Here is a 26197-nt window from a genome sequence, read left to right as displayed (position 1 = left end):
ATGTGGAGTGTTTCCAATGAAAATGGAGGAGTTGATGTAAAAAACTCTTTCTTTTATGGTAATTAAATTTTCATCTAGAAAGATGGGTGAAAGACAAGGCATTAGAATTACAAAGATCACCAAGTTGGGACTGCAATTTAGCCATGTGGTCCTAGCTATTATGGACATTTTGTTGGTACTGCAGTCAAGAGGGCCTTCCTTGCTAGAAAATCCGCTACACAATTGGCTTTTCTAAAAACATAAATGGTCGAAATCTTGCTAGATCTCTGTATTTTCATTCAAATATTTGAGTTGGATACTTGGATCAGATGTTTAGTTGAAGGATAAGAAGAAAGAAAGAAAGAAAGAAAGAAAGAAAGAAAGAAAGAAAGAAAGAAAGAGAAAGAAAGAGAATAGAACCAGTAGCAGCACAATGCTAAAGCAGCACCACTACCACATATACCACCACCACTACACGCACGTTGTAGAGAACCACCACCACCACACGCTGAAGAGACAAAGAGAAAAAGAGAGTTGCATTATTGATTTCCAACGAACTTTCGGCGAGATTTTGACAGTTCGCCTGGTTCGCTAGTTAGCGAAGCGGCGAACTCTGCCGGAATTTCGCACCTTGGTTATATCATACCACCTCACAATTTAGAACTGCACGTCTACTTTAATGTTGTCAAAAGCAAAACACTAAATAAAAGCCCTTCAAGTTTGAGTACTTGTTAAGTTGACTTGCATTCATATTTTTGCGGCTAATGTGATCTTTATAGCAAAAGTAAATTAAGTGCAGGTCGATGATGTGACAATTAGCCTCGCTATCTATCCCTCATCGAAAAGGTGAGCTTCACCTGATTTCTAGTCTCTAACTGATTTTTTCTATGCCATTTGTCCTTTCCTCATTTTAATTAGATGAATGTGGTTGCAGTATTTTCTCACTAAAGTGAAATGGTGAGATTTGATGGTTCAACTTTGAGGAGTTTATTGAACCAAAAAAAAAAACTCCGAAGAGTTGATTGAGAAATAATGGCCAAAATGCAGAGTAGAGCTAATTTAGCAGATAGTAGCCCTAATGCCTATGGATGTCTTATCCATTTCCTTTTTTTTTGAGGTGGGGGTCTTTATCAGCTTGCAGGAAAAGAGATGGACATAACCGTTGTGGTACATGTTATGAAAAAATAAATACCTGAACCCAATTCGAACCAGAGTTGAGGAATTGACACGAAATGGTGTACATCCAATGGTCAAATGAATAGGCTAATACAAGCCGTCATATCAAGACAGAGGAATCAAGTGGTTAACAAGGGCCGAAAGGCATATGAAATAAGTATAAATAGGAAAATAGTGGGAGTTCAAGTAAGCAGATTCATATTTTTCATTATTCCGTCTTAAGTGGAAGAGAACTTTTTTTTCCGCAATTAGAGATCTACAAAATTCTCGAACTAACTTGACCGTCGGAGATAGATCTCCGATCACAACAATCAGCTCTATGTCTAACGAACACTCTCAGCGGTTGCAGGATCTTTATCTCGCAAGTTTCAGTAGATCAAATTGGCTCAAATAACCTCGACCTGAGTCAGATTAGTCTGCTCAAGTGTTGGAGTAGAGCAATTTGTCAACCAACTAAAATTTTCACCATGAGTACATTTTATCCTGGCATGGTCTACTTGAGGACACCTGAAAGACTTTTTACAAAACAGAACATCATTTGTTCAGAATAGTCACTCAAGTTGATTTCCAAGTCATTTATAGCATCATTTGATAAATTTCCGTTGAACATAGGCAACTAGAGTGTGTATTTGATAAGCCAAAGAAAGATAGACAACTTGTGGTAAAGAAGCAGTCATAGATTTGCAAAGTTGTGGAGGTCACATTTTTCAATTTAATAAAACTGATAGATTCATTAAAAATACACAAAGAAAGATAGACAACTTGTGGTAAAGAAGCAGCCATAGATTTGCAAAGTTGTGGAGGTCACATTTTTCAATTTAATAAAACTAATAGATTCATTAAAAATGCTTTGCAACATTGCCTCTCATCCCTAATTCACTTCTGCCCCTTTGAAACTTATATGTCAACTCTATTCTTCTTGTCCATCTCTGTTATATGGTTGGTTTTCTTAATGTAGTATTTTCTCTGCCCTTTGTGGCGTGTCTGTTTGTTTTTCCTCTACTCCAACTTGCCCTCCCTTCTATTCTCGCCTCTTCCTTTTTATCACTTGCTTCTCACTTGTCTATAAGTTGTTCAATCATTTTTTAATATTTTTATGATTTTCTAATTTGTTTAGATATTAGTCATCCAAAGCTCTCACCAAATCCAACATAGGCCTCTTTCACTCTAAATTGGTTTTACAACAACAACAACAACAATAAGCCTTGTCCCAACTAAATGGGGTCGGCTACATGGATTCTTGCCCTCCAATCAGTTCAGTTAGAGGCCATGCTACATACAAGGCCTAAGCTATACATATCCTTTCTCACCACTTCTCCTAAGGTTATCTTAGGTCTACCCCTAGCTCTTCTAGTTCCTTCAATATGGATTATATCACTTTTCCGTACAGGAGCATTTATAGGTCTCCGTTGAACATGGTCGTGCCACCTCAAATGACTTTCTCTAAGTTTATCACTTATGGGAGCAACTCCCAGCCCAACTCTAATATGATCGTTTCTTATCTTATCCATCCTAGTTTTACCACTCATCCATCTTAGCATCCTCATTTCTACTACACTGAGTTTATCTATATGATTCTTTTTAACAGCCCAATACTTTGCACTCTAAATTGGTTTTAGATCTATAATATTCATGAGGACCGAGTGCAAAGGCTACTCAACACTTGTTATAGTTTGATTTGTGAGGTTCTTTGGCTTTAGTTGTTATCTGGTTTTTGTGGCGGTATTTCCTATTAGTGTTTTGGATTATTGTTTACGTATTGTTTTAGAGTGTTTACTTAGATGAAAATAAATACTCCTTGATGAAAACCATGGAGTTGTGCTTTTCTCCAAGCACATTGTTTTTGTTTTTCAGGCGAGTTCGAATACAGTACACACAGAACTCAAATTGGAGATCCCATTTGAAGTGGCACACTTGTGAAGGTGATCAATCAAAGATTGAACAGCCAGTGTTTTGCTTTTGACAACATAAAAGTAGACGTGCAGTTCTAAATTGTGAGGTGGTATAAAAGTGGAATTTAGAACTGATCAAAGATTGATCTAAATCCAAATAATAATAAATACACGGAGGGACATGAAAATACAAGTTAAAGAGCTAATTCTAACTTCATGTATATTTTGATTTTATAAATGTGTTCGAGGGGTGGTCAAAGGCATAACTTTGGTGCTAGTCAAACAATTAATATGTTCTGTAAATGTTATTTTTTCATTTTTAAAACGAGTTTATCAAATATCAACTTGTTTTAATAATGTTTTGGAAAATTTTTTAAAGTTAATTTATCAATGTCCATTTTCAAACAATGAACAATCTCTCAGCAAAAAAATATGTAAAAATAGTTTTACATGAGAACTTGTCTCGCAGAACAAAAATATTGTTAAACGTAAACCAACATACCCATTTTGTGAGATGTATACTTAAGGAGTTATATGATAATGATTCTGGCACACTTATTCTATGCCATTTTCCCATTTTGGCACAGAAGTGACCAAAATCTTGTATGGTAAACCAGTTCAAAATTTTTATGCTGGTTCAGCAAATGTGTGCCGAACCAGGCTTTTGGCACATAAATTAGGTGTTTGGAGCTTCTTTGACACAAAAGCAATTCTGGTGAAAATGCGCGCGTACAAGAGTTGATTGACGGTGATTAGGGAAATCGACATATCATACAAGATTCTGTGCCAAGATAGGCTAGAGAAATGTGCCCATCTATGTCCAACCATACAAGATATGGCAACGATTCTGTGCCAAATTTGTCCACTTCAGCACAGAAGTATAAAAAATGGATTCTATGCTGAATTGAGAATTTTGGCACAGAATCGTTGCCATACAACCCTAACTTACCCATTATTTTATGATCACTTTTTTTCAATTCTCTTATTATTATTATTATTATTATTTTTAAAAAAATATTGTACACCAAATGCAATGACAATAGGGCTTTAAAAACTATTTCGATTGTCAATGGAACTTCATTTTAAACAGCTAAACCGGAGAAGGGCTTCTTTCTATCCTCAAACTCGTAGGACTTTTTGTTTGCTTGTTTGGTAACACAAACTTGTAAGACTTATGCAACCAATGCTGACATGCAATCGGTAATTGAGATTAAATTGACTCATTTGAATGGGAGATGTTTATCAACATTATGTGGAGGTGTACATTTTTCCTGAAAAATAATAGAAGCAAAATTTTTTAAAGGCTTGTTTGGTTACACGAGTCCAAAGATTTCAAACCTATGGAATCATAATTAATAAAATTAACTGTTTGGTTAACCGAATATGTGGAATGAAATCTGTGGATTCATCTGTTATTTTTGTGAATGCGCAAATGTTTATGTTTTATAGTAGGGATGAAATATCTGGATTTCACCCCATACCCATAAATCTACAGATTGCGCAAATGTTTATATTTTATAGTAGGGATGAAATATTTGGATTTCACCCCATACCCATAAATCTACAGATTTACGTTTTTAGTGTAAAAATATGAATATATAGATTTAGGGCCTATTTGGATACATGAGTCTGGAGATTTCAAATCTATGGAGTTATAATTTATAAAATTAGATGTTTGGTTGTGGAATGAAATCTGTCGATTCATCGTAAAAAACTATTTGATTGATGTGATTTTTGTGAATGTGCAAATGTATAGCTTTTTTGAAATCTCTAGATTTCACCCCTTACCCATAAATCTACAGATTCACAATTTTAGTGTAAAAAGGTGAATCTTTAGATTTCTTGTATCTAGAGATTTTTACAACCAAATGGGTATAATTTTCAGAGAACCCTCAACTCTCTTTCATGTAATCAAACAGGCCTTAATGAATCTATAAATTTTCAAAACCAAACATGAGTATAAATTTTACATTTACGAATCAGAGATTTCAAATCTCCTGCCCTCAAAAAAACATGTGCTCCAAATTTCTCTCTTTCGAGTTTCGATCTTCATAAAAATAATATTTCACGTGCGTGAACACCGTCGACCAGGGAAACAATTGGGAAAAAGCTTTCTGCTGTCTCCCGTTATTTTTGCTCTGCAACCTCCATCACTCAGTTTCGGTTAGAAATAGGGCACAACCGGCGATGTAATCGTTGCTTTGTGTAAGGTATGGTGGCAGTTTCGAACATTGGATGTCCATGGTTGCGTTGAATGCAGTGAAGAGGTGAAAAAATGGAGATATTTGGATTCATGGAATTGGGAATGAGCTCTGGACCTTGTCAGGAATGAATGAGGAGAAGAGACAGAAATCTTTCATGTTCTTAATTCAGTTTTCTTTGAGTGAAAACTGAATAGGAGACATGAAGATTGTAACGTACAACGTGAACGGCTTAAGGCCGCGCATCTCTCAGTATGGCTCTCTTCTGAAGCTACTCAACTCACTTGAAGCTGACATCATCTGTTTTCAGGTGCAATTGATTGAACTACCAACACCTTGAATTGAATTCTGTTTTATTTTTTCCTTGATTTATTTTAACCTAATAGTCTCTGCGGCAACGGTTCCATATTTCTTCTCTGAACTTTTTCATTAATCCTTTGCTTTGTCGTTCTATTTTTCCTTTATCGTGTTAATAGGAGACAAAAGTAGCTAGACAGGACATGACGACAGATTTGATTGCCGCCGAGGGATATGAGTCATTCTTTTCTTGCACCCGTACTTCTGATAAAGGACGCGTAGGCTATTCCGGTAAGCTGTTCGCTTCATTCTCTCAACCAAAATATATTTTGGGCAATCTCCTTCTACTCTCGTTCAAATTTTGAGTTTGAACTTGCTGCACTTGCATTAGAAGAGGGGGTTGGGGAGGTGATCTCTTTTTGTTTCCCGTTTGGGGGTTATTGTAGATTTTTTAGAAATTCTTTGGGTTCCATATGCTTTAATCCTCTTTGGATGCACTATAACAGGATGGTGTTAGTTCAGTGGCTATAGTCATGGTTTATGTAGAGGATAAGCATAACTTAAGTTTAAATTCAAAGAAGACGGTTGTATGTGGTAACCCTTAAATGGGAAACCCTACCGTATGGAATTTGTTCCCAATTCAAACCTGAAACCCTATCTACAATGTATCCTAACCATGTTGGACTCTATTCAAATTCTTGTAAGACGATTTATAAATACAAGCACCCATCTTTTGAAATGATAGGATAAAATTTCCTACCAACTTTGGAACACATAAAGAAAGACTATCACTTCGATCATGAGCAACTTTCTGCCAAGACTACCTCCATCTGGTTTGTTCCATCCGGGGATCAAGTGGCTGACATCCTCACTAAAGGCTTTCCCTCCACTCAATTCAAATTTCTGAAGGACAAACTCATGGTCTGTTGACTCTATTCCATATCCATTTTCTTGTGGTGGAGTGTAGAGGATAAGGACAACTTAACTGCAAATTCAAAGAAGACGGTTGTATGTGATAAGCCTTACGCGGTAAACCCTACCGTGTAAGAACACTTCCAATTTAAACCTGAAATCCTATCTACTAATTAAGAGTTTCAATTTGGTTCCAACTTCCAAAATCGTATAACAGAATCAAAACCTTTAATATAAAACTGTACCATCCCAAATCATTTAGAAAATGGTCCAATATGGTTTTTAAACTTCTATTATATACAATACGAAAACGGTTTGGGTGCAGTACTGACAGTACATATCGATAATGTACTGCATAAAACCGTTAATGCCATTTCATACCATTTATACTGTCTCTGTACCATTTATATACTGTTTGCATACCACAGCTGTATCATACCATTTAATACTGTCTTTATACCACAAGAGTACTGTACCATGACGGTATGGTTTGGGTATGGTTTTTTGCTTTTGCTTTTGGGTACTCATTTTCTATACTGTACTGAAACTGTACCACTGGACATCCTTATCTACAATGTATCCTAACCAAGATAAGACTCTATACAAAATTCTTGTAAACAATTTATAAATACAAACGCCCATCATTTGAAACAATAGGATAAAACTTTTCACCAACTTCCAAACTCTAACTGTTTACTGTAGAAAAGACAAATTCAGTAACTTTATCTTCATGGTGATAAAGTCTAGAGTTTGTCCCAGGCCTGAGATATGACTACAGTAGGGTTTAGCAGTAAACCATGGTCACTTCTATACACCTTAGTGATCCTAATTCAAAACCTTAAAATCATCTGAAATGGTTATTTATCCAATAAGAGAAAAAAAGTTCTTGTCTATTGTAAAGCCAAAATACATGGACAGCATGTTTACTGTAAATTTGTAAAACATTTTTTGGTAGGTAGGTTTAACTACAATGTTATACTGTTGATTGTTGTTCTGTAGCCTTTTTCTTCTGATACTACTCCGCTCTCTTTCTTGTCTTGTTGGTATCAGCAGCTCTGTTGCTTAAACCAACAATGTTTCCCTCCCCAAACCTTCATTACCTGAAAGCACATTTAACTAAATTTTGAAATGTATTCTAGGAAGAAGTGATGCTCTTACAATCATTATTTTTTTGTTGCACTTCTAAAGGGAGGTATGGAGTGATTTTGAAGTAGGATATTTTCGAGTTCAAGATTCATTTCATGATTTCATCATACATGCATGCATGCTTTTGTTTGATTGAAAGTGGTAAATTTAACTGCTAATTTTACAGAACAGGGAGTCTGTAATTGTAAGCTATTGCTGGTTTTAATGCCTTGCAAGAGGATTGTAAGAAGCATTTTTACAAAAAGGAAATTGGAAAAACTGGGGCCTAAAATTATGGTAATATGGGAAATATATTTGGTCTTAAACAGGATTTGTTTGCCATGAGAAGGAATTTATTCTAAAGAGGCAGGCACGATAAAGAGCAAACCAAAGTCCCAACTCATAGCTAGGATTACTGAAGGGAGACCCAGGGAGGGAACTGTACCATCAAGAGATGAATGTATCTGTTGGCTGAAACTAGGAGTTTAGGACTGAGAATTCTGCCTCATTGCATGACCTAGCCACCACATTTTTCTTTTGCTACTGTATGATGTTTTCACCAATAAAAAGTGTACCACCCTACAATAGAGTTATGATCTGAAGGACCAGCCCAAATAGCATCAACAAGAGCTTCTACCTAAAAATGATTATGAGGGAATAAGAGTATTATTCCCTTTCCTATTGTTTACTTCAATTAATGAAGAATATGAAGGACAACATCTGAAGTGGTGGACTAGGGATCACACATAAATTGATTGACCCAGCTCTCAGCAAAGGTGATTTCCAGTCGCACATGAGACGGATAAATCAATTCCCAACCAGTCGTTGATAACTGCCTTCAATTTGTTTACCATCACATTCCTTTCAATAAAAGGTGTCTCGGTGGGATGACAGCCAAAAGAAGATCCAGGTTGTATATCTTCTGGGAAAGAAATATGCCCATCGATGACCCAGCAACTTCCATCTCAAGAAAATACTTTGGTTTCCCTGTTAAAATTTTTAATTAGAAAAAGGTAAAGTCGAATATACTAAAATTGCAATAAGTATGCTTTGACACCAATTGGTTTTCTGCTCTTATTTAACTCTGTGTGAGCGATTTTGATGGAATGCAATGGTTTCGGTTAGAATAGGCTGCAACTGTAGGAAACAAATCCTCAACATAAGCAATGCGATTGTTTTAGACTAGGCTGGGTTTGCATAGACTACATAATTTATGAGAACTTCTAACTTTGTCTTGATGTTTGTAAGTTCTTACTATTTTATGTTGCTTTTGTGTTTCCTTGATATGTCTTTTTCTTTATAACAACTCAGGGGTTTTCCTTTTAGGTGTTGCAACATTTTGCCGTGTAAATTCAGCATTTTTGAGCAATGAAGTCGCTTTACCACTTTCAGCAGAAGAAGGCTTCACTGGTCTTCTTGAAAATTTTCAAAGAGGGAGTGGCATTAAAGAGGATGAAATGCAGGCAAAAGTGGAAAGCCCACAGGGGATGACAAAAGGGGACCTGCTGAAACTTGACAGTGAGGGACGTTGTATCATAACGGATCATGGCCATTTTAGTGAGTTGACAGTAGTTTTCATTTTTGTTCCTTTTTTATTTTTATTCTAAATTTCTTTTTTGGTTTGATAAATAACATATCGAAGAGGTGGTCTTCTTGTTGGGTTTGACCCTAGTTGCACCTAAAGTTCATGAACTTGTGGAAATCAGAGAATGATCTGCAATTTGAATCTAAACCATTGTATTTTGATGCTAGTCTCAGTTTCCTTTGTGCTTATAATTCTTAGAGCTGTTTCTCTTGAAATGTTTTGGTTGTGATTTTTCATTTAATTTTGCACTGAAGCTAACAGTTGGCACCCACACAGTTCTTTTCAATATATATGGCCCTCGTGCTCAGTGCGATGATGCAGAAAGACGTCAGTTTAAGCGCAGTTTTTTCAATATATTAAAGGTAATATATACTCTTATTCGGGCTGTAATAATTTATGATAAGAATAGAAGAGTTACGTGTTATAGCATCTATATGATGCTTGAATACTTTGTTGACTCAAAAATGATGTTGATGAAATTTCTGCCTGAGATCCTTGTGTGTGGTGGACTGAGTTACTGTGGAGCTATATTTAGGATAATTTATCTTAAATGTTCAGCCATTTAGCATGTTTCTCTCTCTGTTTATGGTTGAGATTGAAATACTTTGCAGTTCACTGTTTATAAAGGAGGAAAAAGTTTCACTTGTGACCAAAATTTGAATGGTTTCTTTTCTTATTAAATTATAAAAAGGTCTTTCTGATACTATTTTCTGTTTGCTTGTACTGGGCACATTGGCTTATTTGTGCGATAAAACCCGATTTACATTCTTAACAAAGACTGATGACTGATGATTGATGATTCAATGCAAAGTTCCAGGTGTGGGTTGTTACTAAAGAAACTTATTTACATAGAGCTAACTAATAGAAACATACTTGTAATCTTTAGGAACTTAACAGTTATTGTATGCTTCTAGCTGTGACAAATTTGAATAATACCTGTATCAATTTTATGTCTTTTAGTCAGTCGTGCTTACTTGTAAAATGTTGTTCCATTTTATCATGGATGTTCCGGACAATTACTTGGAAAAAATATGCCTCTTTAAGCTTTTCTCTTCTTAAGAACTTAGTGACAAGATTTGCTTTGTTCTCATTTGTGTGCGTGTGTGTATATGCCATTATTGAACTTTGTCCTTCGCATATTGAATTGTTGTTTTGTTGATAGTCATGTTGTTTGTTGTAGCAAAGGTGGGAGTCTCTCCTAAAACAGGGAAAAAGAATCCTTGTTGTTGGGGATTTCAACATTGCTCCAGCGCCAATAGATCGCTGTGATGCAGGCCCAGATTTTGCACGAGACGAGTGAGTAATCTTTTGATTTCCTGGTTGTAGAGTTGTATCATTGTGTACATTCTTAAACCAGGTTGAATTTTATCCTTTTAGATAGTCAAAATAGAGTAAGTTCAAATAAAGTAACCATCTATTAGTTTTGTTTATGTGGGGGCTTCACCGATTGTTGGACCTTTTTAGGTTTCGGATATGGCTTAGATCTATGCTAGTGGAGCAAGGAGGCCCTTTTTATGATGTTTTCAGAGTAAAGCATCCTGAGCGGTATAAATTCTGCATTAATTTATGATTCCTGTTTGATTATAGTAATTATGCACTCATATTCGTGAGACCCTCCTGAGTTGCTGGGCTGTGCCTCCTTCCTCTTACATTCATCTCTTATCATGCACTCATGTTTTGTTTTCATGCCTTTAATTTGTCATTTAGTATTTCACTGATTTTACTTATTTTATTGGATCCATATTGCTGACTGCAGACCCGTTCCCATTTAGTTAGGATATGGCTGTGCTTCTTGTTGTTGTTGTTGATAACTAGTTAGAGTTAATTCTCTGTTAAAGTTTTATGTGTACACCTACTCTTTCATGCCTTCAATTTGTCATTTAGCATTTCACTGATTTTATTTTATTGGATCCATATTGCTGACTGTGGATCCCTTCTCCCATTTAGTTAGGATATGGCTGTGCTTATTGTTGTTGTTGTTGATAACTAGTTGGAATTAATTCTGGGTTAAGTTTTATGTGTACACCTACTCCTCTTGTGAACATTGTATGATGCTGTCAAGATGGATGATCGTCATTTATTCGTACATGCATTCATCTATGATCTATATGGTCAAGTTAAAGTGACGTTCTTTGCTTGGTGGTTGACTGGTTGGTATTATGAGAATTAACTGTTGATTTTACATCTAGTCAATGTGGCTTCTCAAATACTTCCACTGAGATTTGTTCCTCCACCATGTGTCTCCACCATGACATGAATGTAAATCTTTGATTTTGTCCCTGTTTTTACTTTTTAATTCATAGCCTTGATGATGGTTTGTATTACAATAACAGGGAGAACATGATCACAGATGTAGTAGCAGAATTTGTTAGATAAAGAAGGGGAAGAATTGAAGAGTGAGAAACACGAGAGAAGTGGCAGTGGAAGAAGGAGGTCCACAATCCTGTTCTCTCTCTCTCTCTCTCCGTAGTTGTCACAGCATCTAGGCTAGCAATGCGTCTAGGGTTTGTTTTGTGGTGTTACTGGGGAAGCATGGCAATGCCTTGACTATTATCCTCTCTCTCCTTCTATTCCATCATTTATATCTTCTCAAAGAGGCTGCAGTAGCCCTTTTAAAGAAAATAAATTACATACATGCTGTGGTTATAACTGCCAACCCACCACAACTAATTGAATTACTTTCAAAGAAAAAAGAAGAACAAGAAACTGCTTCTGTAAAATAAACTGAAATGAAACTACTGACTTTACAATTACTGAAATAAAAACTAAATGCAGGGCTGGTAGGACTGTGGCTTGGGCTTAAGATGGTATTCCTTGGATAGGGGTAGGAGGAGCAGCCCCCTAATACCCTGCATCATTTTAAGTCATATTTACAATTTTAGGAATTTTGTAAAGGTTCCTTAGCAGTGGGAGGAATAATTCTGGTCCTTAAGAATGTGGAAAATATTCTGGCTGACGAAGTTTAGTAAAGGTTCCTTAGCAGTAGGAGGAATAATTCCACCCCTTAAGAATGTGGAAAATATTCTTGCTGACTGAGTACAATATTCTTAATGATGGAAGAGAAAAGAAGTCATGGTAGAAGCGGAACTCACTGAAGTAGTTGTGCATATATATTTCCCATTCTTCATTTTTACAAATTTCTACGATACATTCAGTTGATCTCAAATATCAGCTTGGTAGGAAAATTGCATTCTAATGGTCTTGAAACTTGAAAGTTGTGAATGAGCTGCATGAATACTCTTATGAAGTATATGAAACAAATTCTATGTTTTATCTTCGTTTGTGAATCACTATTATATTTAATGTTGGTGGCATTAGTTATTTCTGCACAGGCATGGATAATCTTTCTAATTGCACTCTCTGTATTATGGGTTCTGTCGTAGATTTTCTGATCATCTTTCCATCTTGAGTAATTTTACAGAAAAGAAGCATACACGTGCTGGTCACAGTGTACTGGAGCTGAAGAATTTAACTATGGATCTAGGATTGATCATATCCTCATTGCTGGATCGTGCTTGCATCAAGATCACAGCATGGAAAGCCATAACTTAGTAAATTGTCATGTCAATGAATGTGACATAATGACACAATTTAAGCGTTGGAAGTCTGAGAATATGCCCAGGTAAGGTTCAAATCGACCAATGCTTTTAAAGCCAGGTTCAAAAGTCTAGTTTTTCTAGGAATTGTTTGTCCAGCCCAGTCAAACTGCCATCTGAACTAGTTTGACTTGGTACTATTAGCTGATATAATTTATGGAAAAAATTATAAAATTTTATGATTACAATAAATACAAGTGATGGATAGTATAACTGGATTGCTTGTGATGCCTGGGCCTGTGAATAGTCACCCATTTGCTGCAATAACCTTCATTGGAAGGTTTCCTATTATGGCATGAATAAGCACTGTTCATGGGGTTTAATTTGTTATCCTCATAAAAAAGAGGAGATTGAACTTCGTCTTTGTGCAGAAATATTGAGATAGGGGTCACCTTTACAACCTAGGTTTAACCATAAGAAAAGAAAATAATTTGATCAAGTGCATGTCTGTGGGGCCTTCTTGTGTTTCTGCTTCTCTGGCTTAAGAAGCCATCTTCTCCAGATGAAAGCTCTGAAAGGAGGCCCAATGAACTTCTCAGACTTGGCATCTTTAGCACAAGAAGATAAGAAGCCATATCTCTCCTGGTATCTGGGTTTTCCTTTTCATGGTATAAGCCAACGATAAGCTCCCCGAAGTATGTCCCAACTTTTATTTGTTAATAAAGAAGTTGATAAGCAGGAATTTTTTTTTTGGGGGGGGGGGGAGGGAAGGGAGAGTGGGGGGTGGTTGAATGGCAAAAGTGATGCAAACTATAGATTCAGAGGGTGGAAAAGAAGCCAGTTTGATTTTTTTGCTGGTTGATTTACCTTTAGTAGCACTTCAAGCGTTTTACAGTTTTTCTGATTATTGTTTTTGTTATCTTTAGGAGTTTCTTCAATTTCTTTGCTCTTGTATCTCTAATTTCGGTTTTCTCATAGGTGGCTAGAAAATACAATTAAGGGAAAATATAGGAGAAAATTGGTTTAGGTGCCAGCTGGTTTAGCTGATTCAGTACCAACGACAACGAGAACCTAAAACCAATCCAGTGAGGCTGCTGAATTGTTGTTTCCTTTCTGCAGTTTTGAAACTAAGAATGAAACAAAAAGGAGCTGGGAAGTGGGAACTTACATGCACTGTGGGCTCTTTGTTCATTGGTTTGATACATAATTGCATACTATCTACGTTGAGTGGTCCAATGTTTTGGTTGGTCATTTGGTCATTTGGCCATCAGTTTGCCGGAAAGCCTATTTTCTTACTTGCACTAACCAATATATTAAGTGAATTTTGAATCTATTGTTCTTTTTTTCTTAAAGAAATAAAGTTAGAACTTTTTTATGAATGTAAAAGGAACAAATGAAAAGACTGTCTAATTAGTGAGTGGTGGTACTTCTTATGTTACCTGAGTATGGGAAACTGTTGGGACCTAACATGAACATGAAGTGTTTTGCTTGCTGAACTCTCCAAAAAAATTAGGAACTTGGCAAGATATAATGAATTCTGTATCGTTAAGGATTTGAACTGGGGAAAAGGGATTTGCAAAGCCCCCCACCTTACCACTCACCCATACTGCTAAAGTTGCTACATGGCAGGAAATGGAGGATGTGAGTGGGTTATGTTATAGACAATTGTCAATATGATGCAACCATAAAGGTGGTGGAGGGGTGACAATGCACTTGTGGCTATGTGTTCTAAGCATGCATTATATGTTGTGTAGTGGTTCTATAATTGTTACTCCAAAATTTGTTAGCTTCGGTTCAACCAAGAAGTGTATCGAACCTGGGACCTGTGAATCAAAGGAAATCCGTGAGAGCGGGCTGCCTCTGTGGACAAGAAGCCACCTCCGATGGTAAAGTCATATTCTGGATAACACAGTTCCTCGTAGAGAGGATTGAATGCCCAAAGAGGTGAAGTTCTCTTGGGTAGGTGCCGGAGTTAATGCAGGTTTAACTTGGCTTACCTAACATGGTCTTGTTTGAACATTTTTGTAGTTGAAGAAGATACTATAGAGTGGATGGATGCCAGCATTGGATGGCTTGATCCGACTCCCAAGGGGAGAACCAAGGTGAAGGTGGCTTGCTTGTGCGCTAAGCAACTGGATTCAGGCACTCCTTAAGTCCTTAAGGATCTTGAAAATATCTTTGTTCTAGACTGACTTCAGATGTGACACATCTCGCTTTAATCCCTCGACAGAACGGCTGGAAGCAATTCCCAGAGGAATTTTGGTCTGCTGGCTTATCCCTTGATAAGCGCAGTTCATTAAATGCATAAATACGGCGCATTAAATGTTGAATTTAATGCCTCATCACGCGTATAGTTGTATAAGGATAACTTCTTATTCGAGTATGATCTTGCCGACGAGTGGCTAGGCCAATAATCCTTTTCCGAGGAGTGCCGAAAGATTAATCTGGAGCCAAGAGGCTAGTCCGAAATCTGGATTCTGAGGAAAGCCAAGGGGCCACTCCAAAGACTGAATTCTGAGGAGAGCCAAGCGGTTGGACAAAGGACTAAGCCGAACTCGGTTGACCGTAGTTCATACGGTTCGCACCGGTTCGAAAGTCTTAAAAGTGGTTTGATATAACATAAGCCCCTTAGTCTTTGGATTTGCACTTTGTGTGTTAGGTCCAAAGAGTGACTTCCAAATATTTTCGATCTAAACTGTCGTTTGGGAACTCAAAGAGTTGAGCGTCCCTTAAAGTGATTCATTAAATGAAGTGACGGCTTGGTGACAGTTGATAGGACCTGTGTGCCGTTCAAGGCGCTCCCCATGACGGCATGTTCGCACGCCATCATTACACCTTTTTAACAGAAATGTCGCTCCTTTGACAACCGTTGATCGAGAACGATCTGAACCGTCCATTCAAGGTTTACTTGGCTATATAAAGCTTTGACCTTCCTCCCTCTTTTTACAGGACTGTAGTTTCAAAGCTTTTGAAAAGTCCTTGGCAAGTTACTAAAGTTCTTCCTTTTGCTCCAGGGTATTCGAAGCTCCTTTTCTCGCTGTAAGTCTCTTTATCCTTCGCACTTCGTTTTCTTCGATGATCATGGATAGAAAATTGTTTAGGAAGTACGATGCTTAGGGGAGATGCCCCAACGAGCCAAGGAAGGAACTTGAGATTTGGGGAGGTCCTTTTGAAGGAGCCTTACTTGACCCATATCCTAGTCTTGCTTTTGCTTTCGATTGTTATACAATCTGTGCCAACCCGAGAAGATAATTCTTCGGAGGCAAGTGGAAGTGGAGAAACTTATCTCTCGTCCCAAGTGAAGGATTACCTTATTTCCTCTATGAGGCAGAAATAGAATTGAAGAAGCCAAAAAAGGTGAGCGCCTAGCATGATACGGCTTTTCGGCCTAGTCAAAACTTTTTTGTTTGTTAGCCACCCGAGATGCAGTCTAGACAGTGGGCCCTCCCCTTACTGACTGGACTGACTCGGGGAAGGGTCAATCTTGTCTTCCGCATGCTTCACAACCACTCATTCATCCTGACTACAATCCTTCACTTGGGACGAGAGATAAGTTTCTCCACTTCTAGTTGCCTCCGAAGAATTATATTCTGGGGCTAGCACATATTGCGTAACAATCGGAAGCAGTAGCAAGACTAGGATATGGGTCAAGTAGGACTCATTCAAAAGGACCTCCCCGAATCTCGAGTTCCTTCCTTGGCTCGCTGGGGCATCTCCCCTAAGCATCGTACTTCTTAAACAGTTTTCTATCCATGATCATAGACAAAGTGCAAAGGATAAAGAGACTTACAGCGGGAAAAAAGAGCTTCGAATACCCTGGAGCAAAAGGAAGAACTTCAATAACTTGCCAAGGACTTTTCAGAAGCTTCGAAACTACAGTCCTGTAAAAAGAGGAGGGAAGGTTAAAGCTTTATATAGCCAAGTAAACCTTTAATGGACAGTTTAGATCGTTCTTGATCAATAGTCGTCAAAGGAGCGGCGTTTCTGTTAAAAAAGGTGTAATGATGGCGTGCGAATGTGTTAACATGGGGAGCACTTCAAACGGCTCACAGGTCCTGTCAACTGTCGCGAAGCCGTCACTTCATTTTATGAGTAACTTTAAGGGACACTCAGCTCTTTTGAGTTCCCAAACGACGGTTTAGATTGAAAATATTTGGAAAAATCACTCTTCGGACCTAACACACAAAGTGCAAATCCGAAGACTAGGGGGCTTCTGTTATATCAAACCACTTTTGAGACTTCCAAACTAGTGCGAACTGTATGAACTAGGGTCAATTGGGTTCGGCTTAGTCCTTTGTCCAACCACTTGGCTCTCCTCAATTTAGTCTTTGGATTTGCCCCTTAGCTCTCCTCGGAATCTAGATTTTGGACTAGCCTCTTGGCTCCAGACTAATCTTTTGACACTCCTAGAAAAAGGGTTACTGGCCCAGCTACTTGGCGGCAGATATTTTTTTGACATTTCACTCGACACATCTCTCGGCCACCACTCATCAGCAAGACCGTACTTGGCAAGACCGTACTCGGATAAGAAGCTATCCTTATATAGTTGTACGTGTGTTGAGGCATTAAATTCAGCATTTAATGCGCCGTATCTATGCATTTAATGAACTACGCTTATCAAGGGGTAAGCCAGCAGGCCAAAATTCCTTTGGGAATTGCTTCCAGCCGTTCTGTTGGGGGATTAGAGCGAGATGTGTTACATTTGAATTCAGTCTATGACAAAGATATTTTCAAGATCCTTAAGGAGTGCTTGAAACCCAGTTGCTTAGCGCACAAGCAAGCCACCTTCGCCTTGGTTCTCCCTTGGGAGTTGGATCAAGCCATCCAACGGCTAGCATCCATCCACTTTATGGTTTCTTCTTCAACTATAAAAACGATCAAATATGACTTTGTTAGGTAAGCCAAGTTAAACCTGCATTAACTTTGGCACCTACCTAAGAGAACTTTACTTCTTCGGGCATTCACTCTTCTGTACGAGAAACCGTGTTATCCAGATCTGACTTAACTATCACAGGCGGCTTCCCGTCCATAGAGTTGGCCCGCTCTCATGGATTTCCTTTAATCCATGGGTCCCAGGTTCGATACACTTCTTGGTTGAACCGGAGCTGATAGATTTTGGGGCAACAATATGTTATTAGGGAGTTTAGTATTTTGGTGCTAGACTTCTAGTCAAGGATAGTTTATGTATTATACTTTATTTGTTTTATTTTTATTTTTAAATTCCCCTATTGTGACACTTTAAGTCCTTATATATATATTTTGGATGAAGTGGAAGCTCCAACTCCCAGTGGAAAACTCTCAAAGTTCACAAACACATTGATTTCTCGTTTTTCTTCTCCTTTCTCTTCATTTTTCTTTCATATTACTTGCAGGATATAATATAAGCATATTTTTTTAGTTTGGAAAAGAAAATAAAAAAAGAAAAGAAGGGTTATAATTCAAAAGACTTTCATATAAGATAAAAATAAACTTAAAAGTATTTCTTGTAAGGTGTTTGCCAAAGCCATGTGCCATTTATGGCAATTCCTAGGTGATCACTTGCATGTCCTAGGGAATCCCACAAGCATGTTAGCCCAAGGATGTGGTTCAAATTGAAGAGGGTACCTAAGAGAAAGATAAAAAAGGATGTTGGAGTTAGTTGAAGGATGAGGAGAAGGTGAAGCAAAAGGAAAACGCTATTATCAAGGTGTCAAGCTTAAAGAGAGATTGCAGAAGTGGAAGGAGCAAAGAAAGAATTATAGCAAGAAAAATATCTGCTATTGAGATCAGAGAAATAGTATACAGATATGGTGTGACAAACCAGGAAATTGTATTAAAATCATCATCTATGTAGAAAATATGATAAAAATATTGGTTGCTTATTGTTATATGGCATATAGAGGCTTTTGTTCAACATGGCATAAGCAGGCTGCCGTGAATATTAATGAACATTTACATGATATTATTAATATAATCAATTACAGTTTCCAGTTAGTCACACCATATATTGTATACTATTTCTCTGATCTCAATAGCAAGAAAAATATCTGCTATTAAGATCAGAGAAATAGTATACAATATATGCTGTGACAAACCAGGAAATTGTATTAAAATTATCATCTATTTAGAAAATACAATAAAAATATTGGTTGCTTATTGTTATATGGCATATACAGGCTTATGTTCAACATGGCATAAGCAGGCTGGGGTGAATATTAATGAACATTTACATGATATTATTAGTATAATTCAATTACAGTTTCCAGTTAGTCATTAAGGTAAATATGCTTTTTCAGATGCAATTATTCAAGTTTCTCATTTCCAATTTGCAGGTGGAAAGGAGGGAGAAACACAAAATTGGAAGGTTCTGATCATGCTCCTGTTTTTATCAGTCTAAGGGAAATACCCAATCTTCTGGAGCACAACACTCCATCTCTATCTTCTAGATATGCTGCTGGGGTCCATGGGTTCCAGAAAACTATTGGTATGAAAAATTATGCAATTTCTTTGGATGATATCTATTTCTTGCCCTCTTACATCTTGAGGAGGCACAGTGATTACTACCTGAAAAGGTTTTCTATATAAAGTCACTCGCGGAAGGAAATATTATTGTTATACTCGACAATTTCTGGGCTACATCTACGTGATATTCCAGGAAGCAACTGGCCAGATTCTTTGTCATTCAAGCTTTATCTGGATTTGTCTGTGTGTGGTATTTGTGCTTTCCTAGTTCAGGGAGTAGGTGGTTATTTTGACTTTGCAGTATATGAATTATTTGCTTTGATGTAATCTAGGTTACTTGAGAATGTATAATGGATTTCGTTAGGAAGGTAAATTTAGAAATTTGCTGAGAATAATACTAGAAGAATTTGTGCATACTCAAATATGAAAGATTAACTATATATTTTCTCGATGAATGATAAGGCGAGGTCATCATTCTAGAGTACATGCATGAGAGATTTCAGAAATTTTTAAAAAATGGCGAACCTGATGCCAAGGGCAGTTTTCCTACGCAGTCTTACCCCAACAATTTTTGTTGGGAGGCTATTTCGATGCCTTGACCTCAGGGCTACAACTGTGGTCCACCAACTGTTGCGCTAAGGCCCTCGCCCCTAAGTAATTAATATGAAGAGTTCCTGGAGAATTTAAGAGAAAAGAGAATGTGTTGTTTTTGATTTCTTGACAGTGCTTCTTGTATAATATTAGAAGTAAATGAATGGGAGTTGACCTGTGGAAAACTATATTATCAGGTTCTCTCACTTCTGCCCTTCCCCTCCCCTAGTTGATAGCATTTGTTATGCTAGCAATAGTTCATTATTGCCAAAAAATCTGAGATCTGCAAATTTCAGCACATTCAACATTTTGCTTGGTAAAAGTAATATTCACCAAAAAACCTTAAAGAAGCCCATCTCTCTCTCTCTCTCTCTCTCTCTCTCTCTCTCTCTCTCTCTCCCCCTTTTCCACTTTTGATGTACTTTATTCTCCTGCTACACCACTCTATATAATCACCTGATAGGTCAAGTGTTCTCTTCCTTTTTTCCTTTTTGTGCAGAAAATAAAATAACAAGATAAATCTTAATGTTAAAACAAGGTGGTAGGCTGGTAGCTAAACCTTTTTTGGGGGGGATGTTGAAGGATTCCCAAAGTTGATCACTAATTTCATCTTATTCTCTAGTGATCTTCACATACAGATTGGCTGCAATACTTTAGCTTTTTAGGTTCGAATATACAATATGGTATCAGACCCATGGCCCAACTGCTATATGTAGTCAGCTAAGGTCTCAGAGTTAGTTCATGCAGTAGATTTTGAGTTGGTAGGTTCTCATATAGATCCTTTTTGAAGTTATTAATAAAGCATCATTTTGTCTGTGGCCTCTAAACAAAAAGAAAGGGTGGGGGCGGGGTGATGATGCAATATCTCTTTTGGATAGTTAGATCAATATGATAGGATTTTGAGGCCCAAACACAAACTCAACAGGTCTATTGGGTTTTGGTTCAACAAAGGCTGGATTAGTTGTTTATTTCAGTTCTTTTCTATTTTGGGTTATCTGTGTTGGAGTTTAGATAGAGTGAGTTTGCAAGCTTCGGCTTCATACTCTAATTTGGAGTTGTTGTCTTTTCTTTGTATATGTGAACTGAATATAATTTTGAGTTCTCTCCTTGGAAGTGAGATTGTGCTTCCCTTTCCCTGCAATTTTTCCTTCTCTCATCCAGTCCTCCAAAAGGGGGAAGAGAAGCGGTTGACAGTATATCAGACATGTGCAACCTAACTGGTTGTTCCCTACACTGTTACTCAGTAAAAACTGGAACGATAAACATGTGATATTGCAATATCTCAACATCTCAAGTATTCTTTTACCACCCCATTGGTTGCAATTATTTCTGTTGTATACAGTATTTATGGCTTTAAGCTTCCAATTAATTGGAGCTTGGCAATAGGATCTATCAGGGTGTGTAGTATATGTAACTTACAGCACCAGTTTCTGATAGAGATTCCAGCCTATCTTAGTTGTCCATCAGATTGAACATTGTGGCAGATTGAACTTGGCAGTAGGATCTATAGTTGTATACCTTTACACCAAATGCGTTCGCTACGTAATGTCAGAGTCTAATTTCTTCTCATGCATGTTCATGAGCTTGCTTTTACACTCATGCAGCCTCCCCTAATCTGCCATATGAGTTCATGCATCCATTCCTTTATGTTCCTGCATCCTTTTTATGTTTTGCTTGTGGCTTTCTTTTGCTGCCTAACAAATTCATTTGGTCTGAGGCTGGGGTCTTCCAATCCACAAGATTCAGCCCTACCAATCTACCATATGACATTATTGGAGCCATGTTGCTGAACTTATCTGAATGGGGCCATCAAGAAATTCTTTTGCCAAAAGACATGCCTTGAAGTGAATTCCTTTTCTTTTAGACTGATTTTTTTTGGGGTCAGTTTATGGATTCTCAGAAGTATATATCACATGGTGTATCATGTAACTCATGTTTCTCGATGCTTTCATGCATTAGGCAAACTAATGGTTATGTTTAAGCCGTAAATGTTTTTCTCATGGATCTCTTTTCTGATGCACATATATTTACCTCATTTCCTGTGCCAGTTGAAAGTTATATGAGAATCAGAAGCAAATTCATGTCCAACCTCCCCACTCTCTTTCTGTCTCTTCTTTATATCTTGAATTACTCCTGTCCATATATTTTTATTATTACTTTCTTAGATTGTCCTCTATATTTATCAGTGAGAGTGAAGTTCTTTCTGAGAACATGTTATGGGGTACAGTATTGGGGATGCAATACCCTGTATGTTTGTAGGACTTTCTGTTTTCCTTTCGATTTAATTTTCTTCTTACTGAACTGTTGTTCTTCCATAGTGTCATTTATGAAAAGACAAATGTCTGCTGAATTCAAGGAGGATGGAACATCACAATCATTCTCGGATGAAAGCATCATGTCAGAAAGTTGCTGTGCAAGTCTTAAAAGATCATTAGTTTCAGAGGATAAATTTTCAGTATGCAACTCCCAATGTGAAGGTTCCAGCCCAAGCATGAAGAAACGGTTGGTTGGTTTTGCTAATGAGGGTTCAGAGAATAGTAGGTTTTTGTTTACAAATAAAACTACATCCAGCCAGCATCTTGAAACCAAGAAAAAAGTGAGACATATTGCTTCTTCACAACGCACTTTAATGTCTTTTTTCCAGAAACAGCCTTCCAGTGGGGCTGATGCTAGTGTATGCAATGACACTTCGCTCGGTCAAGTTGATGCATCAGAAAGGAAGGCTGCTTGTGCTCATTTAACCAGAGAGACAAATTCCCTTGGAGAATCTCAGGTCAGAGAATCTGATTCCCCTCCCAAAAATAAAGAGATCAAAGAGATCTCTTCTCCCAAAGAAACTGTGGAGGTGAGAGATACAGATTCCCCCACAGGGACTCAGGAGGATGATGAAAGCAATGGTTGCAAGATGTATGAGGTCAGCATGATTCCATATACAGAGTCTCAAGGTCGTGAAACTGTGCCTGCTTCTCCTGAAAAAGAGAAAAATGATGCTGCCTTGTTGCAGTGGCAAAGAATTCAAAAGTTCATGCAGAACAGTGTACCTTTGTGCAAGGGTCATAAGGAACCATGTGTTGCTCGGGTGGTGAAGAAAGCAGGTCCAAACTTGGGTCGTAGGTTTTATGTCTGTGCTCGGGCTGAGGTACTTTACACTAATGGTTGCAATTTGTTCTACATATTATCCATTCACCTGCTACTTAATGGTGGGAATTGAAACTGTTTGCTTGAGGATGCTAATGCTTATTCAAAACCTAAATATGAGGCTCCCATTCTGGCTCATTCTGTTAAAAAAGGGAATACTATGCTTGAGGCTCCTGCCACTGTGGGGGTGAGGGTCATAATGTACATAGTCCTACTCCTGTTTCTTGCTGAAGTTGTTTCCTTTTCGATGGAGCAACCTTACTTTTGAACGGGGGCCCACTTTTTATTCTGGTTCATTTCATGGTATGCAAAATTAACTGAATGGAAAACAGGGTATTTGCACAAAAGATCGGAAGTGAGAAATGAACTTATTGCTATCCTTAACTGGGTGTTGGGTAATTGGAACCTAGTGAAGAATGGAAAATTAAATCTAGCTGTGAAAAGGTTGAATACACTAAAATTGTGGTTATTAAATTTCTTCTTATGACTCTATGCTTCTGTATTTCATCATGTAAGGAGCTAATTAAAGACTTCTGATTTCAGCTAGTTTAACTATGCAGATCTGCATGTTTATGGAACAGTCTTGGAATTACTTGCTGAGAGCTGGAACATCTGAAATTATGCATATTCATGTGAATTATTTTAGACACCATCCCATCCTGTTTCTTTTTCTCCTTTTTCGTTTGCTTGAAGTGCTGTTTTTTGGCTGGTTGTTTATGGTGATGGTACTCGATAGCTGAATCTCTGGTGCTTGTTTTTATAGTCAGGGAATAGTTAAAAATAACAAAATTTATGGTGCAAATTGAAATGGTGAGAAGTGGAATCCGTTCTTAGGAGCAGGTGTGGCTTCAAAAACAATTGAAAGGATCCCTGCAGCCAAACCCGGGGGTTAAGGTTTGGTAGTGCTGGTAAATTAGTAATAGGTGATGGCTTTGAGGGTGATGTTGAAAATGACTTAGGCTGCTCCAGTAGTCCAGTTCAAATGTTCAATTCAACTTTGGGATTGTGGTAAAATGTGTTGCTATTATGGTCTTGGATTTATCTTTTGGCCATCTCAATGTCTGTTTTCATTTACACTGTTATTGCTTTGGTAGCGGCACTAGGGATGGTGGAGAAAATAAGCATTAACTGTTTTTCCTCTCTCACTCCTACCAGGGACCATCATCAAATCCAGAAGCACGCTGTGATTATTTCAAGTGGGCCAATTCAAAATCTGGGAAGAAATGAAGATGATCGACTATTTTATTGTTATGAGTTTCAAAGCATATCCAGTTTATCCTCTGGAGTAACGCATAACACTAGTTGGGAATCTGATGTCATTTTAGCTCTTCAGATGTCTTTCTGAAGGTATTGATATTGACAAAGATGATCTGACATTGTTCAATACAATACACATGATATAGGCATTCATGGAGCTTTTGTGCAGTGGTGGGGGAGCCTTGTGCATTGGGTATGCCCTTTTTATGCATTTCAACTTTCAAGTGTTTTTTCTTCAAGTTGATTTCCAAGGATACTGCTGCATGTAGTTTTCGTGCTAGTTTTTTAAGCTAAAATTGAAATCCAGGCATAATTTGAAGTATAACGTGAATGTGTAAACAAATTCAAATTGCTTTAGTTTTATTATGTTTGATACAATTGAAAAAACTTGATTATGGGAAACCTTGATCTGGTCAATGAAGTATTTGCATTGAGAAATGTGACACAGTGATGAGAGTTCAATTGCTTTTATGCCACTTTGCCAAACCTCTCAAGTGAAGGTGAGGTCAATATAACAGGATGAGAGGTAAGTGCTTGTGCATGTATGTTCTTCAAAACTATCTCTGGCTGTACCATGTTTAGTTGCTAGGCCATCTTATGTGCTGTCTAGACTCTGGGTGGTGATTGTAATCATCATCACTATCATCACATATTTTAATAAAACCTGATGGGCTTCCTACTGAATATTTGGCTGAGGAAGAAAAAACTGCAAAATCTAATCCAATTTATCATAATCAATTAGTTAACATGTTGGTTAACCATATTCTGAAACACGGAATGTCTTATCAAATTATCTATTGAGCTGTGAACTTCCATTAGGTTCTAGATGAACCTGAAGAACTTTTATGTGGTTAAAGTACTTGGCATTCTGGTTATTTTAGTCTTGATTCTTCTCAGCTTGTTCCCTCTCTGTGTAGGTGAGCTACTAAGGATGACGGAGGGGCGTGAGAACAAAGAAAAATCAAAACTGCTGTTACTCAAATGGGCAATTTTGAAATCTTTGAAGAAAAGAAGCCGATGCTAATTCTAGGAGATCAGTGATCATAGATCTTGTAACTTTATGTGTTAATATTATGAACACATATTGGTCACCTGGTGGTATAGTTGATCTCCATTGATGTATAATGTATTCATGTGTTATCTGGTTTTGAAGTGTTCAGCGGAGGAAAAACCGCTGAACTGCATTGTTTGTACTTTGTTGTGTCATAGCTTTTTGAACAGATGGAGCTCACTTCTAGTCTTTGACACTATTTTAATTTTTTGAGGATGAATCAAAAGTTCATTAATTAAGCAAACAGTGGAGTCCATGTACAGGAAATCTAGCATGCGCCATTGTCAAAGACTGATGGTCTGTGTTTCAGAAGTTGGTCCATCAAGCATTCTAGAAAATATAATAATGTTCTTAGTTTTGTGTATTTTAATATCATTTGCAAGCAAGGTGACCTTGCTTTTTCAGGGTAAGAAGGGGGAGAGAAAATAAGTCATCTTCATATGGTCGACTCCAATGTTGCCTTTTCTACGGTTGGGCATTCTTGTGTATTCCTTCATGCTTATCCAACTAGAACGAGCTTGGAATACAAGCACGAAAAGCTCGGCAGAGAAGACGAGTCCAGATCACCTCCTCTTTATGCTCTGCTAATATTTTTTCACCACAAAATTGGGTGGAGCTCATGTGTGGGGGGGGGGGTTTCACCTTTAATTTTTTTCTTTTGCTAATAGTGGGGTTTACACCAAATTTTATGGTAAAGAAGCATTTGATAAGCAATATGTTCTCCCGAGACAAGGTATCCTTATCAGATCTAATTGGAGAGATTTTTATGGCCACAGAAGTAAGAAGTAGACGGCATTAGGGATAACGTTCTCCATGTATCCTACATTCAACTATTGTTTAGCTGTGTTCCTAGGCACTTTGTCATAATGTGCAGCAGATGTGGAGGTGCAGAAGAAGACTTAAACCATATACTTTTTGTTTGTCCATTCTCAAGAAGTTTGGCTAGGGGTGACAATGGGGGTAAATTTTCAAGAGGTTAATATGCCAACTATGATATTTTAGATTCAACAATGGAT

At 37.5% G+C, this 26197-nt stretch overlaps 1 protein-coding gene across 2 annotated transcripts; it reads left to right on the top strand.

Annotated features, from left to right (window-relative positions):
• Window positions 1–5128: 5128 nt before the first annotated feature.
• LOC149015083 (endonuclease/exonuclease/phosphatase family protein) lies at window positions 5129–25626 on the top strand. Of its 2 annotated transcripts, none has more exons than XM_089154930.1 (11): window positions 5129–5558; window positions 5725–5836; window positions 8909–9139; window positions 9429–9529; window positions 10348–10463; window positions 10632–10712; window positions 12589–12789; window positions 19015–19166; window positions 22054–22874; window positions 24029–24323; window positions 25048–25626. In XM_089154930.1, the coding sequence occupies exons 1-10, from the start codon at window positions 5451–5453 to the stop codon at window positions 24098–24100; spliced, it is 1995 nt and encodes a 664-aa protein (XP_089011056.1). In that variant the 5' UTR covers window positions 5129–5450; the 3' UTR covers window positions 24101–24323; window positions 25048–25626. The 2 variants fall into 2 exon arrangements, with proteins under 2 accessions (XP_089011056.1, XP_089011057.1); XM_089154931.1 differs by having other exon boundaries at window positions 9444–9529; window positions 25048–25625.
• Window positions 25627–26197: the final 571 nt, after the last annotated feature.

Source organism: Hakea prostrata, chromosome 5 (genome assembly GCF_041222555.1).
Source record: "Hakea prostrata isolate BN-2017 chromosome 5, UWA_Hpros_2, whole genome shotgun sequence".
NCBI lineage: Eukaryota > Viridiplantae > Streptophyta > Magnoliopsida > Proteales > Proteaceae > Hakea > Hakea prostrata.
This window is presented reverse-complemented; position numbering and strand designations above follow the sequence as displayed.